A 16,462-nucleotide genomic window follows, 5' to 3' on the forward strand; every position below is an offset into this window, starting at 1 on the left:
GTAAAATACAAGCAAGAAGCCTCATCTTGTTTATGAAGTGCTTTGAGACCTACTAGTGAAGGAGTACTGGATGAGAACCAGGAGCTGCTATTCCGTCATCAACATCACAGTCAGATGCGGGTCCCCGAGTGCCTGGCTCGGGCTGGATCCCTGTGGCAGCCTCGCAGCAGGCACTATTGGCGCCTGACAGCCACAGCACTGATGGTGAACACTGAACTCGGATCGCCTCAAGACCTAAGGGGAGAAATGGATCTGGCTCCACTGACACCAGGGACAGCCCTGGCTACAAGGTGATCTCTGTGTGGTATCACAAACACAATCTCAGGCAAACTAAACCAGTTAGTGCCACAAGTATTGACCCTTGACTTCATTTTTATGCCCGATCACTAATAAAGGATGCTTCTTTATTACTTCCACTGCTGAAAAAAAGCTCAATAACCTGTTACTAGCTGGAAGCACTTCATCAGTAACACCCAGCTGCTGTGTTTTTCAGGACTCCTAATGAGAATATTACATCAAGGTGTCAAACAACAGTACGAAACAGGATCCATAACCAAAACGCTCTAGCTGCAGGGAAATGCACACCTAGCTGGTACTGAGAGGGGCTTCCAGCCGCACTTTGCTGGATGTGACACACCAGTAGGTACCTTCAGGGTGTCAGCAGCGTGACAGCCTGCTGGGTGTTGGGCCAGGCGGGCTGAGAGATGGCTTCTCGCTGGCTTTCTCACGCACACACAGCCCAACACACTTGCTAGCAACAGGCCGGAGACTCCTTACAGCCACTGTGCCTCCAGCTCTCTCCCACCACCCAGCCCTCAGGCTACCCTCTACTCTGACACAAAGAGCACAGCAGGTGCAAAAATCATAGGCTCAGAGCATCGTTCAGTGCATTTTCCAGCCTAGCAAAACTCCTGGGACTCACAGGCATTGTCGGGGTGGTCCAGACCCCACTGCTGCACGACTCCAGCCACGCTCCACACATGGCCACGTCTCTAGACTGAAATCACGCTGGTCTGGTGGCTACGTGAACCCAAAGATCACAACTAAGGCTGGGGTGGAGGGACACCTTCTCCGGAACTTAGCCAAAATCCAGCAGTACGTCACTGTTTGGAGACGTGAAGATCCCCATTCACTCCAGTGCCTTCTAACGTAACGACTTTTTGCGAAAGGCAATTGCTGCAGAGGTGCTTGCAAAGATTTGACGGGCCTATGCAATGGGACTCTGGCTTCTGCCAAAAAATCAGGCAAACAAACCAAGCCACCCCTGGATACCTGCATTATTTGTATCCTCCAGCTGAGAGCGTTAACCCCCAAACTGATCTTCACAACCAGAGGCAATCACAAGCAGACATCTGGCATACCACTCCTGCTAGCCAGAAATTTTCAGTGGGGAACCAGTTACAAAGCAACACTGCTCATGCTGTTATTATAATTAAGGGTCTGTCAGCCTACTACAACCAAGGCCAAGTTTATTTAGGGATTGTGAGGGACGGCTCTCAGAAACCACCTCTCTAATTCTCCCTCTTCCATTCCCCCCATCCCACACAGACGCACGTTTCCACGGACAGCTTGCTGGCAGAGGTCGGAGCAGCTTCCACCTCTGCCGATGGCTAACCTCCGGCAGCAGACCCCGTCTCCTGCTCTGGAACAGCAAGTGCAAGGCTCCCGAGTCAGGAGTCACGAAATAATCTACTCATAACTGAGGCTTCCTCTACCTGCCAGACGGGTGGAAATCAGTTCATACACATAGGTTCGGAAGGGAATTAATCTTGTATGTATTTACCTATAAGCGTTCGGGAAATTCAGATTAATAGCATAGAATGTTTAGCTCCCTTTTGTTACATGCCATGTGAACTGCACACCCCACTAAAACACTCTGCTTAAGATCACCTCCAGCAGGTGGCTGGGCGATGACCATCCCCCTTCCCTGGACCACCCTGTTGTCTCAGCAGAACAAAGACCAACAACGGTTGCGAGAGCCATTTCACTCGCTCCGGAAGCATCAAGTGCGCCTCATTTCCTCGGTGCAGAGCTCTCATCCCGACACCCGGAGAGCTCACTGGAGCTGTACAGCCCAGTTATCTGCACCCAGCGCCCACAACAGTATTTTACGACAGAACATCATGAAGCACTTCCCTTAAAATGGAGTGGCTGAAGGGAAAGCAATTCTCTGAGCCCTGCACATGGGAGCTGGGGACATGCACGAAGGGCTGAAGGGCCATCGGGGTTGGTCACTGCTCTATCACAGTTTTATTACAACTTGTAAACCAGAGTAAAAGCCAAAGCTGTACACCAGCAGTGTGAGCTCTCAATACACTCCTAAGCACGCAGAAAGCAGGATGGTGACAAAACTGGGTAAAGAAGGAACCTGGGCTCTCCAAGTAGTCCCCCCAGCCATTACACAGGTTTCCCGTGAGACTGGGAGTGGCAGCACACACACGGCCCGTCTGGAGGCAGGTGTATGGTGGGAGAGCCGTGACCGGTGCTCCCCTCCTGCCTCAGGGGTCATGCCACGCACCCGGCCTTCAGGACACCCCATCAGGCAGCAACAGAGCAGGGGCCCCAAGGAAGCAAAGATCATTTTCTTGCATGCAGTTTCATGCTGGCTGAACAGCCCTACACCTGCACACCGCAGCTCTCGAGGCATTTTCCCCAGGGCTGCCATGCCCCTGAAATGCCGTGCTTAGAGGTGGGCACTCTTCCTGGTAGTAGGTTTTTGCGGGAACTGCACCACGAACGTGGGAGTACAAGTGCTTAGTGTTCTGCACTGTGTATCTGAGCAAGTTTAATGGGCAGGAGCCAGGTGTTAAACAAGCTACAGCCTCCCCCTGACGCCGGTCGGCATCTGGCGCCCATCAGTCTGAGCTCTGCTGTGAGACAGATTCATCAGTGTGCTGTAAACAACGCAAGGTGGAAGGACTGGCTCCTCTGCGCTCCCCTGACCTCCCTCCCCTTCTCACTTGGTAAAATTTACTCAGCCTGCAAGTGAAGCAATCTGTCATCCCAGCTAATGATGCTCATCAGCTGCTCACTGCTATGAGACTGGCGGCAGAGATGCATCGTCAGTAGCTAGTACTCACCGTTTGGTCAAATGCCTGTGTTCGTCAGACAGGTTGCTTTTCATCAGAGTCAGACTGCTTTTCCTTTACTTACAGAGCTAACAAAGGGAACGCAAGGAAATGCCTCATGACTCACCACCAAGGCCGCGCTGCTCATTTCGGGACTGCCTGGTGACACAGCAGCACGCGAGCAGGACCCCAAACGCTGCCCTCGGCTCCGCCAGCGCTGGCGAGGCCGGCAGCGCCAACGTGGGGAGGCAGCTGGGGCTGACCAAGCGACACCCGGAGCACTGGCACGGCTGTCACGGGAGGCAGGGGAGCGCCGGGGCTGGGCAAGGGCAGGGCTTTACCCACAGAGGCTGCAGGGCCACGCCGGCTCGGGCCATGCATTAACAACTGAAATACATTCATCTTGCCATCAACGTGTACGTCACTGAGGACTTTTGTATCAAGAATGAGAACACCAAGAGGAAGCTTAGAAAACCAGTGGTCTTCCAAAGTCTACAAAACCTTGGAAAAACCATATTCGGGAAGCCACACGTGTGGAGCTGGGCTCACTGAAACTGCAGCTAGAACAGTTTCAGGATCCGGGGCTTCTCCCATTTTCATACTTCTTGGGGAGCTTGTTGTCAGCATTTTGAATAGTTTCCACTTTGATACCCCTGCACTAAAATGAATTGCAGATCAAACCAGGCAGCCAAAAGAATTTTTAATTTAAACTACAAATTTTTTTTTTAAATCCCCTTTGAGGATGTTATCACAGGGTTAACACCCACTCTGGCTTCAGATAATACAGCAGCAATAAATGGTAACGTGCACCATGGAACATGATTTATTTTTGCTGAGCAGGCTTGGCATCTATAAATCTCAGCACTCTTAACATTTAAAATTGTTATTCCAATGACAAAATAGACATGAGGGAGATAACAGTCTTTATCTCCATTAACGTTTTATTGTTATTCAGAGAATATGGATAGGGACTGATCCAAGGGTAGGAAAATCACAGCAATTTGTTTGCATACTCGGGAAGCTGAGATAATGGTCGTGTTTTATGACTGCACTAGGGAATCAACTGAAATGCAGGACAGAGAAGATTGAAACGGAAGATTAGTAGTCTATTTTGGTTTCTGGTTGCTATTTCGGTTACCTTTCCATTCACCGGATCTGCTTTAGGATGGCATTAGGAGAGATGGTCCATGGCACGCTTGAACAGCTGACTCGCTGCACACCAGCAAGCGAGGAAACAGTTTTTAAAGGAAACAAAAAGCCTGCAGAACAATTCTGTGCAAATGCAGACAAACAGCATTGCAACAGAGGCAGGATCTTTCTGGATATGCCAATCGCCTGGGAACACCTCTCCCCTCTCTCCCCCAGCCCTGCTGCCTGGACTCCGGTGATTCTTGCAGCCCCCCACAAGGTTGCAATTAAAAGCTCCCACCCATTTGGCATTTTCCTTCTTCTGAAGGTACATATTGCACCTCAGAGTACTTTTCTGAGCTGACCCTGAAACAAAGTGAGCTGAAGGTGCGGTGAGGGCTTGGTTGCAGGAGACTTAAGCAGTTAAAGACTGAAAACCAAACCAAAACAGACAAACCACACAAATTGCACAGCCACCTGCCTGGTCCTGGGACCTGCTGTGTCAGGGAGGGCTATGCTTCCCTCTCCCAAGCATCGCCTCCCACGCAGAACAGCCTGAGGGCTGCAGCCCTGTCCATCGTCCATCCCTGCCGGCAGTTGTCACTTGTGTTCGCTGCGTACTAAGAGGCAACAGAAGCATCGTGGGCCACCCCTCAGCAGGCAGCTGTGTTCCTGCTCCAGGGGTGCTCCACCTCCAAACGCCCCGGGCCAAGCACTTCTCGGGAGGTCTCACGCTGACCCAGAGTGGGTGCGACACCAAGCGGGGGCAGCCACTTTGGGGTTCCCTTCACACGCGCCCAGCTGGGCTCCAGGGAGGGAGCCAGTGGCTCCTCTCATGAACGCGGCAGAGCCTCCACCCCCGAGACAAGGCACGTGCAACTTCTCAAGGCATCCTCCAGCACGAGCAGGGACAGGCAGCGTGCTCCTCCGCCAGCCAGCACAAGCACTCGCGATAGAAACCTGGGTCTGAGATGGGACAGCCCTGCCTGGGCAACACCGTGTTACCGGACAGATTCAGAGGACCAAAGAGCTTAGGACAACCTTGAACTTGACCCAGGAAGGTGTAAAGTCTGCACTGCTCATGGAAAACACCTAGGTTATAGAAAAGCTTCAACAAAAAGACAAAGCTATCGTGAAGGGTGCTACCTCTGATTGTTTAACCTGCCTGCCACCTTACTCTCCTCGCCCACGCTGTGCCTAAGGGGCTGCAGCTCATTCAGGTCAGGAGGCATCTGCTGTATTTGATTGTCGAGGGCAACGCAAAAAATCATCCCAACTCAAGTTAACTGCTGGATGCAAGTGCAAACCTGATGAGGAAAAACACCAGGATGTCAAAGGATGACAACCAGCGCCCAGGACTCCTTTCACTCGCTGCCACACTGAACGAGGTCCCGCTGATCTGTGCCTGCGCTTCTGGAGCGATTCAAAGGCCAGCGGCACGGTGCAAGAGGAGCAGTACCATTCCCCACTCTGGCCCTAACTGCAGCTGCTATGGGAGAACAAAACCACTCAATCAAAGACCCTTCAAATGTTTCCCCTCAAGAAATCAGGCTCACAATGCATCAGGAGAAAAATAACAACTGGTGCTGGAACAACCACTCTGAATGGAGACATTGACTTTAACGGCTCAATTACGCCTTTGTTGGGGAGGGCGGCAGGGACGCAAGCTGTGCACAGCATTTGTGACAACGCATGAACAACGCACCGAGTGTCTCCACATCTGGGCTCTGGTGCCCAGGCGCAGGGGCCCAGATGGCCACAGTTGCACCTCACCCTTCCCAGGAGCACTGGGACCAGGCGCAGCATGCCCAGGCCGGTCCCGGCTTTGCTCTTCCCCAGCTCAAGGGCACGGCAGCCACCCGTCCCCTAACTCACAGGGACTCTGGGAGGGCCACGAGGAGCTCAGGTGCCGCTGCACAGGGCTGCCAGGTATCCGCGAGTCACAGCAGCACTACGCAGAGATGCCGAGACGAGAAGTCAGGGGGAGTTTTGGTGTTTACCCACCAGGTCCAGGCAGACCTGTCGTGCAGCAGCTCCACTGTCGCTGGGCGCCCGGATCCCTGCTCCGGCCCTGCGGCGGCAGGCGCCTGCGCGGCACTGCCTGGCACGCTCCCTGCGGTACCTGAGCTCTGCGCCGGCCCCAGCTGCAGCTGGTGCTTTGTGCCTGCTCAGCACATCGGCATAAGCGCTTCCAGCTCCTGGTCACAGCCACACAGCCGAGATCGAGAGGAGCAGGGAGGAGGCAGCTGCTATTTTTAACCTGCCTGATCAGCATCCTGCCACGTCAACACGCCTCAGCTCTGCTACGTGTGCGTGGCTCTGCGTGTCTCACCTCTGTGCGAGCCGGCACACACCTCTCATGGTGGTTACTGGCATCACCAGCCCACACCAGTGGCAGTTTCCAGCAACTCAGCAGCTGGGACTTATGCTCTCAAAGGATCTCTTCCACGAAGCTTTATTCCCCCAGCTGACCACTGCCAAGCCCCCTGGCAGGGGTACGCCTCTGCTCTAGCTCTCAGAGCTTCGGGTAGCTGATGATTACCTGGCCTGCCACGGCATTTGCCATTAATCCTACTGCCCGCTGACTTTCTGGGTACAGGATCTCGCCAGTTCTTTGGGGAGGAGGCGTTAGGGCCTTGGCAGAGCCCTGCAGACTCTCGTTCACACAAGTGACCACAAGAACCTTGCCCAGGAGCCAGGCCACACTGGGTCAAATCAAAAGCATATCCAGCCCAGTATCCCACCTCTGGCAGACAACAGGAGATGCACACAAACAGGGCAAGCACATGACGTGTTTCCACTAGTATTCTCCTACCCTTTAACAATGGTTAACTCAGGGGCCTCCTGAGCCACAGGTGGTCCCTCTGTGTTTAGTTGACACCTTTCATGACCTTCTCCAGTCCCTTCCTGCAGATGCTAAAAGATCACAAGGGTTGACTACCCTGTGGGAAAGTTTCCCAAGTCTGCTCCCCTTCACACGACAGCTGCTCCGCCGGACCTTCGGAAGTTTCCCTGATGGAGCTCCCTGTACCTCTGCCCCACGCGGCCCAAGGGAGACCCCTGCCACAGCACGCAGCCCCATGCACGCACAGCCCCACGCACGTGCCGAAGGCTGCAGGACACAGCGGCAGCACAAAACGCTTTGCATCGCCTGCCGGCCTCCTCACAGCTGACAGCACGAGCACAAGGTCACTCTGACCCAGAAGGATCACCCCAAGTGCCCAACGAGCCCTCTGACGAGACACCAGCTGTCTACTGAGACTAGGCATCACCGCAGGAGCTGGCTGAGGAGCAAGCATATCCCAGGGGAGGCACAAAACTGAGGCAGGCACAGAGGGGATGGCAGGGGCATGGGGAAAGCCACTGTTGCACCTGGTGACTCCACCACCACTTCACCAGGTCCCACAATCCCATTTGGAAGCCTGAGGATCGGGCTGTCCTGTGCTGGCACCCCAAGGCTCGCCATGTGAGCATTCACAGCGTGCCCCAGGGCACTGGGCTCAAGGGAAGGACTGGTGTTGGGTTTTGACGTGATGCAGCAGGTCCCCAGAGCAGATGGACCCCTACAGCAGCAGGGACTGGTGCAACGCTGGGTTTTAAGGCCAGACAATTCCACGTTGCTGTTGGTGCCTGCTGGGAGCAACGCAGCGTTCCCCAGCATCACAGCAGGAGTGGGTCCTGACCTGGTCCTCCCACAGAGACAGGGCGGGGGAGACGCCGAGCCCTGTCCCCTGCAGACAGGTATGAGCCCCGCGGATGCCACCACCAGTGAGCAGGCGCTCTCACAGCCCATCTGCGGTGGGTCAGAGTTGCTTCATTACCTGCTCCCGGCCCCCTCAGTAATCCCTAGATTACAGAGTCCCCAGGCACATCTATTCTCTCATTAATCCCTGGATTAAAGTATCCCCAAGTCGGCTTTGACGCAGTGCACTACAAACGGCTGAGTTACACTGCACTCCTCACAGTGATCCCTGGATTAGACAGAAGGAGATGTGTCCATGGGTCCTTCGACCCAGCTGGAGCACAGACTCAGGGAGAGGAAGAGAGGTCTAAACATAGTACATGTATATAAATAAAAAGCATAAAGGATGGGACTGTGTTTCATAATCAAAGTACTTATGTGATAAAACCACAACTTCAAGGAGGTTCCCGGATTAATTAAATCCCAATCCAGATGATCTCCAAACAGCAACTCACGTCATTTGTAACAACAAAAATACCGAACAGCTCTCACCCTGAACCCAGTGCTGGGGGAAAATACCTCACTTCATGCTCTTCTGGGGACTACCCATACATTTTTTTAAAATGTCACTATCACTGACACAGAGAGCTCTTAACAGACCCAGAAAGTGAAAAAGCTTTTAGAGACCCAGCACAGCACAACCTAAACTGTGGGTTACATACAGCCCCAGGCTTTTTTTGAAGCTCTGCCTGTGTAAGGACAAGGCAGGAACATGCTCCCAGCAGAAGGCCTGAAAGGGCTGTGGGGCGCATAGCCCAGGCCCGAGCCCTGGGGCAGGCGGAGGGAGGGATGGGAAAGCCCCCGGACAGCGGACACACACCCAGCTACCCAAGGAAACTGCTGACCACCTGGTCAGGTTTTAATAGCACAGATTGCTTCTCTCTCCTCAAATTCAAACAAGAGTCTGAACTTGTCCTCTGCGTACACGGAGGCTGCTTACGCATCCGACTGCTCCCGGGTGCCCAGAGGCCCCCCAGAGGTGCTGGTGGGGGGACTCACGCAGCCGTGTCTCTGGTGTCGGGGCAGAGGGGGGCCGGCATCGGAGCTCCTTCCCGCAGCACCACGGCGAGGCAGCAACACAGGCAGATGGGAATGACTGAGGGAGGCAAGGGGGTCACAGCTGGAAGTAACAAGATTAAACTAGGAAAAGGAAATGAAGGCTTAGTGATAGATTTCTCAACAGCAAAATCTATTCAGTTTGGGAAACACTCCTGAAGGAGATTAAAGGCTTGCTGGGGCATCGGCCAGCACCCCAGGAAAAGGGGCACATGGGGAACAGCTGAGCGGTGGCTGGGGAGCGGCTGCAGGGCATCGTGGCCTTCCTGCCCAGCAGCAGCCGGCATGTCCCCAAGGCCACACAGCCCCAGCAGGGTCAGCCCCACACCTTGGCAGAGCCGGCAGGAAATGGGGACACCCTGCTGGGGGGAGCCAGGACAGCCCCAGGACACACCTGGCCCATGCCATGGCCTCAGGATGAGGGTCCCCTCCCAAGGGTCCTCCTCCAGCTGCACAACCACCTGGCCATGGGCCACCTCCCCTGAGCGGCCACAGGTGTGAGGCCACCGCTCCTCCTCCAAGGGCTTTGCTGGGAACCGTGGGTGTCAGTGAAGCACCCGCACCTGTATCGCCTACAGCCATCGCCAGCCCTGGGAGCATTTGCACTATGACACGTACAGCCCAAGTGCACACCCCAAAACACACACCCCACCCAGAGACTCCTCCTGGTGCCTGCCGCAGGGCAGGAGCAGCCCTCCCCAGAGCAGCCCGGGGCACCGGGCGCCCGTCACGCCCCGTGAGATCTTCCCGTCCGTTCTACCGAGCCGGCAGGAAGGGATACATCTCCATGCGAACGGGTCACCCAGCCATGCCTATTGCGGGGCCAGGCTCCGCAGACTCTCTGCGCAGAGCCCAGGACACCCTGCAGCCTCAGAACGGCATAGGGACAGAGCTGGAGAGGAGAATCCCGTCCCCACCCGGCGGGACCCTGCACAGCGGCCGTGCCTGGCCAAGCTTGCGGAGGGTGGACAGGCAGCCCCGGCCCCAAGCCAGCCCTGCCGCCGTACCCTCCTGCCCCAGGAGAGACCCCCCTGCCCTGGGGTAAGACGGCACTCAGCAGCCCTCCTCTCTCCAAGACCCTGCCCTACGATGGAGCGGGTGTCTACAGATGTGAAAAACCTTCGTTCATCAGGCGTTGTCCTGCTGGGCTGAGCCATGACGGCCACTGCTCCTGTCCCACTAAACCCGCTGAGCACACGGGCTCGGTCATGACTGTCACAGAGCATAGAAAGGGGCATTTGTGCCATTCCTCCTTTGTTTGGAGGTATTTACCCAGCCACCAAGAGCACCCAGGGGCTTGCCAGGTGGACAGCAATGCTACTCAGAAGAGGTCACACCCACAGCTCGAAGGCTTCAGGAGTCGGGCGTTTTGGGGCAAGCTACTGGGAATGGGCCAACTTTGGCAGGGGGAGGGGAATGAAGGGCCCTTCAACAACTCTAGCAAGCATGTCTAAAAGTAGAAGCTACTCAAACGGTTTGTTTGTATTCAAACACTCTCAATCTGTCCTACTTTTGACTGGGCGCTAGGCAGAATTGTGAATGAAGGTGGATTTATGCAGCAGAACAAACCCAGAATATTTTCTGAACATGTTTCACATGAGACCTGCCGTTCTGGGGCGGCGCGGTGAGGTCTGGGCCAGCGACCAACCTTGCTGGCATGGCCCTGGACCCAGCTCGCCCGGCTCCTTGGGCCCGGGTGAGCTCTGCGACACCAGCCGGGGGATGTGCCCTGCATCTCTGCAACTTAATATTCCCTGGCAACTAAAGTCAATTAGCACGATGGCTGCACTTCCTTCATTAGCAGCACTTCTGAGCACCACACAAGAACAGGGCATTCAAGTGTGTGCTTTTGAAATACCATCCTCACCCCGCATTTGCATGAAAATACCAGACCTATTTAAGTGACAACAACACTTCGCTAAACCCCATTACATAACCCCGTTTGTTCCCGCAGTTGACACACCAGAGACACCTTCATTTCCAAAGCAAATCTTCACCTTCTGAACAGGCTTTGGGAGGATTTTTTTTTTTAATAGAAGACGAGTTTCCAACCACATCGTTTCAGGCATATGCTGCTTTCACATGGAGAAAAAAATAAAACTGAATTATCTTCCTTAATTTTTTTTTCCCCGAACTAGCAAGACCTACCATTTCAAAGTACATTCAGCCTTCCTTGAGCAGAACAACTGCACGGAGAAGCAGAAGTCCTAAACAGCACGAGGCGAAGAGAAACTCCCAGCTGATGCGCAGCCATTAAACACTCCCATGTGCCTCCTCCAGCCCCGCCACAGCAACGGGGATCGCCCTGGCTCCGCTGGTTACCTGCTGCACAAACACCTCCGGCTCTTTCGTTTCTATGGAGAGGTTTGCTATAGTTTTCCAGTACGACGCACAGGCTGTTCTGAAAAAGCCAGCTTACAGCTTGGGGAAATTCACCCCAGATCACTAGATGGACTGGATCTTATCACAGAAACCTCGAGCTGGAAAACCCCCAGCCCTCCCGGTGTCACCAGCTGAAATCACTGCGGGCTCATCTCAACCCTTCCTCCTTCCCGACCAGGAAAACCGAGCTCTCAGCAGGTCACAACAGGGCTGGTCCTTCCCATTTTGTATTTGCTGGCTGCTGCAGCTGCCTTTACAATGCAGCAACGGCAAATTCATCCTTCCATGGACCACAGCACAAGGCAGTGCGAGCCAGATGACTGGGAAGTACGGGAGCTCAGCCCCATCCTGGCCACACCACCTCTGGGAAGCGCCACGCGCCATCCTTCCCAGCAGAAACATCCCTCCACCCCTGTGCTGGCAAACTGGCTGCGAGGAAGCCAGCGTGGCCCCGCATGTCCGCCTGCCACCCAGGCCCACGGCTGAGACGCCGAAGGGAGCAGGGATGCGCCGGGGTGTCACCTCCCCTGCCTCTGGGGGTTTGTCAATGCCGAGCACTTACATTTCAGCTACACACAAGCAATGCAGACTTGCATAAGATCATTTTCTGTGGCTCACCAGGTATCCAGAGCTTTCCATTACTATGTTAAGCCTAAGATTTTCCCGGTAGATAAACCCTCGTTTAGCCATGTGCTGGAGCCATAAAATTCCCAACATCTGGTCCTATGTTGGCTTCCTCTAGAGCCTTAGGAGATTGAAACAGTAGGGGAAAGCCTCTTCAGCTACTAATTAAGCTATTAATAATCCTGTTCAGCCTCTCTGGTGTCGAGCCTATTTTCTGAAGTTTCATGCAAGGGGTCAGTACTACCGGGAAGGATGGGGAGGATCTGGTGTTGCTTTACAGCAGCTGCATTCTCCTCCTGAGATGAGGCTGTGACAGAGCTGATGTGAAGGCAACAGCTCTCGGGCTGTCAGGAAGGAGAGCGGAGGCAGCCGCTGCTGTGTCCCCGTCCCTTCGCCACCTCCGGCGGTAGAGCCTGCCTCTTTGTGGCAGGCTGCAGCGTCATGTGCAGGCTGCAGCTCACTTTCCGATGCCTGAACCGAACATGGCCACACTGTCTCCTCGGCTCCCCGAGCCATTACGGGAAACCGTGTTCAGATGCACCCAGAAGCTTACCGGGGATATGACATTATGCGTGTCTAACAGTTTTGGCATCCCCTCGCCTCTGCAACACACAAGTCCAAATACGTATTTCTTCCCACAGAGGCTTGTAGGAAAAATAGCCCTGAGACAAGTATTTAATTTCTGTGAGATGAACTGCACCAGTCTTTGCCGTATTTCCTAACCTCGCGAACGCAGCTACAGCCACAGGCTACCTGCGGGAGCCACGAACGCGGCCGAAGCTAAGGAAGCACCTTGCGACGCGGCGGCCGCCCGCACCCCTCCCGCTCCCGGGGAGCCCGGCAGCCTCCGGCGGCACCGGGCCCTGCCGGGGCAGCGGCTCCGCTCCGGCGGCGAGGGGCGGCGGGGGAGCCCCGCGGCGCGTGAGAGGCTGGGGGTCCCCGGAGGGGCCGGGGGCTCGGCCCCGATCCGCTTCGGCCGCCCGGGCGGGAGGTGCGGGGCTCCGGGGGGGGCCGCCCAGGGCGCTGCTGCGGGCGGCTCCCGCTGCCCCGGCCCGGCGGCGGCGGCGACCGGCCGGGTACCGAGCGGGTGCCCCCGCAAGCCCGGCTCGGGGCCAGCCCTGCTGAGCGCGGCCGCTCCGGCGTGCGGGGGGCCGGACCCCCGCAAGCCCGGCTCGGGGGAGCCCAGCCCGGCGGGAGGGCGGCGGAATCTCGGCGGGTGCTGAGTCACCGGAGCGGGTCAGCCGCACGGCGCAGCCCGCGCGGAGCCCCCGGGACCCCCGCGCCGCCCCCGGCACCCGCCGCCGCGGGGCTGCCCGGCCCGGCCCGGCCGGCGGGGAGCGGTGCCCGGCCCCAGCAGCGCGGCGGGGGGCGCAGGGGGAAGATGCGGAGCGATGCGGGCGGATGCGGGGACCGGCGCGGGGCGGCTCCCACCTGCTGCGGGCGGCGAGGGGCTGCCGCCACCCCCGCGGCACTCGCTCACCTTCCGTGGCATAGCTGTGGTCTCGCAGGAAACTGCTGCTGATCTTGCGGGTCTCAACGTCCTCCTCCATTGACGGCGGGCTGGCGGGCGCGGGGCGTCAGCAGCCGCAGCCGCGGATCCATCATCCCCCCCCGCGCCCTGCTCCGCGGCGGCCGGCCGCGAAATGCGGCGGCGGTGGGGGGGCGCAGGGGCGGTGGAGCCCAATGGCTCCTCCCATACGGCACCGCTCGGCTCGGCTCGGCTCGGCGCCGCCGCGCTCCGCCCGCCCCGTCGGGCACGCCGCGTCCCGGGCGGGCGGAGCGCGGCGCTACCCCTTCCCCTGCCCGTACCCCAGCCCCTGCTCCTACCCCTGCCCGTGCCCCAGCCCCTGATCCTACCCCTGCCCGTGCCCCAGCCCCTGATCCTGTCTCAGCCCCTGCCTGTGACCCAGCCCCTGTCCGTCTCTGCCCCTGCCCCTCTCCCTGCCCCTGCCCCTCTCCCTGCCCCAGCTCCTACCGCAGCTCCTGCCCCTGCTCCTACCCCTGCTCCTGCCCGTGCCCCTGCCCCTGCCTCTGCCCCGTCTTTGCCCCTGCCTCTGCTCTTGCTCCTACCGTTGCCCCTGCTCCTGCCCCTTCCCCTGCCCCTGCCTGGGGGATGCTTCTGCCGGGGGACACTCCTACCCGGGGACCCCCTTGCCTCTCGGGGACACACATGCCACCGGGAAAGCTCCTGCCTGGAGGAGTGCTGCCCCCTGACCTGCTCACCCCAAACACACGAACACAGCCGGGGTCTGATACCAGGCCTTTTCTTGGCAGTAAAAGAGCCACAGCACGTAAGTGTCAGGTGTCCTGGGACAGGGGTGCAGCAAGGGCCGTGGGGTGCAGCAAGGGCCGTGGGGCAGCCACGCCAGCAGTGACAAGGAGGCGCCAGCTGGGTGCAGCAGGGGAGCCGGGCACACACGGGCACAGGCCCCACAGCCCCTCTGCCCTGCATGTCCACCTGCCAGCACAGTGAGCCCAAGCCCCGCCGCGGCACAGGGCTGGGGTCAGCCGCAGGAACTGTGGAGCTCGACAGGAGCCATCTGGACAACCCAGTGCCACATCAGCAGGGACCGTTATTGTTACTGGGACCAGAGGGGAAATAAGGGATGCAGAGGGAATGGGCAAAGATGCTGGATAACATTGTAAATACAGTGACGCGTCACAGCTCGATTTCCTCTCCTAACTGTAGTATCATAATTAAAATCTCATTGGCAAGGTGCAAGATTTTATAGCCTAGGTTCTCTATTCCGCTGAGATTGCACTGCCTCCTTGGGAGCTGATTATTTCAGGGGAAGCACGGGAGGTAGCATCTCTGAGCAAGAAGGCTCAAGGGCTCCAGTGCGTCCAGTATGCATGTCTTGTGGAAGGGGCTCTCCACACCACCGCAGCACTGCAGCGCCACCGCACACCTTTTGCAGGAGCGTGTGGGTCCTCTCAGGTAAGAGGCAAGAGAGAGGGAAAGCTCATTCTGCCCCATGTCGTGACCTTGTGAGAAAGGGTGAATTCCCAGGCTCTTGGATGCCTGCCTGCCTCCCCAGGATGTTTTCTGACATGCTGTCACATGGAGGTTGATATAAGGCATTGTAAAACTGCGCCTTGAAGAACTCTGGCACTTACTTATACGCATATATAACTTCAAGGATTTATCAGCCAACTGCATCACATCACAGGCTGTTCATTAATACTGGGATTACCGATGTGACAAGCCAGAAGCATTCATCAGACAGGCATGAGCCTGAAGTCTCCATGCCCAAAGCCTTCACTGAATTACTCTGGAATGTGAGTTCCTTGCTATAATCACCAGGCACGTGTTTAAGTTAAGCAAACACATTGTATTTGTGGCCGACGCTGCTCTCGGTTGCAGTGGGTGAGATACACGGGTTAGTCTGAATTCACTCACTGTGACAAGGCACAAGACCTGGCCATGGTTTCATGGCAAAGTGCAAGAAACGTATTTACCAACGCTCTCTTGCAGGCTAGAAAGAGTCACAGCAGTAACATCATGCTTTAAAAATAACTTTTGTGTTGCTGGTAGCTCCTCGTACACGCTGCAGCGCAGGGCACCGGACCCAAACACGGCACAGCAGGACTCAGAACTGCTGCTGGCTCTGGACAAGTCAACTGTCACCTCTGTGCTTGTAGTCTCCTGTCTCCAAAGGGAAGGGAAGGGTACAGACCTCCCGCAGGAAAAGAGAGAAGGAAAAGAAAGGTTAAAATGAAACCAAAATGCTACACCCAGGAATCAGACTACCTTTGCCTGCAGGGTTACTGCACTTGCGTACACCGTGTAAGACATAGGAGCAATGTAGCTTAAACAATCCCAACTCCAGAAAAGGAAAATAAAGACAGGTTTTTAATAAGCAAATATTACCTTATCACATCCTCCCTTCAGATCTCAGATGGCAAGCCTCAGCCAAAAGGCAATGCCTGGCTCAATAACAAGACCCTGCAATACTTACGAATATTATTTAAGAAACATAAACACAAATCAGCAACCTCCTTCCCTCTCTTCAGCAGGATCCGTCGTCAGCGTATTTCCATTTTAACAAGTGCCAAGTCCTTTCTCCCTTATTAACTAGAAAAATTATTCTCCCCATTGTGCATGAATTATAATTATGTATTCATAAGTCCTGCAAAGTTTTTCAATACACCATGTCATTTAAATACATCCACAAGCCACCTGTTTGTTATGCAACATGCATAGGAGCTGCATCATGAAATCCATTTATTCTCAGCTTTTTAAAATCCAGGAATGAGCCTTTACAATAACTAAAAGCATTAGCTGTCCTAAGCAGGAATCCATTTGCAGATTAAATTCGCCAAAGGTCAGCTTGTAGCTGTCACTGTTTTCCAAACCCCCAGGTGTCCACCGTGTTACATACTTTGACATCTCTTGAAGAGCCAGGACACTTTCCACTCCACTGATTTATGCTTCAGTTAGAATAGGTTTACGAGCCCCTGT

The 16,462-nt window shown here is 55.9% G+C and overlaps 1 protein-coding gene across 2 annotated transcripts in view; it reads right to left on the minus strand.

Moving 5' to 3' along the window:
- Nucleotides 1–16,462, minus strand: part of PPP2R2B (protein phosphatase 2 regulatory subunit Bbeta) — a 108,203-nt gene that overhangs the window by 59,468 nt on the left and 32,273 nt on the right. The window contains exon 1 of one of the 2 annotated variants that reach the window (XM_075103046.1): nt 13,481–13,714. The exons of the other annotated variant lie outside the window; for it this stretch is intronic. Coding sequence (XP_074959147.1) covers nt 13,481–13,550 — 70 coding nt within the window. The 5' untranslated portion in view covers nt 13,551–13,714. Of the gene's footprint in view, nt 1–13,480; nt 13,715–16,462 lie in introns of those variants that run through there. 2 annotated transcript variants of the gene reach the window in all.

Source organism: Phalacrocorax aristotelis, chromosome 8 (assembly GCF_949628215.1).
Source record: "Phalacrocorax aristotelis chromosome 8, bGulAri2.1, whole genome shotgun sequence".
Lineage (NCBI taxonomy): Eukaryota > Metazoa > Chordata > Aves > Suliformes > Phalacrocoracidae > Phalacrocorax > Phalacrocorax aristotelis.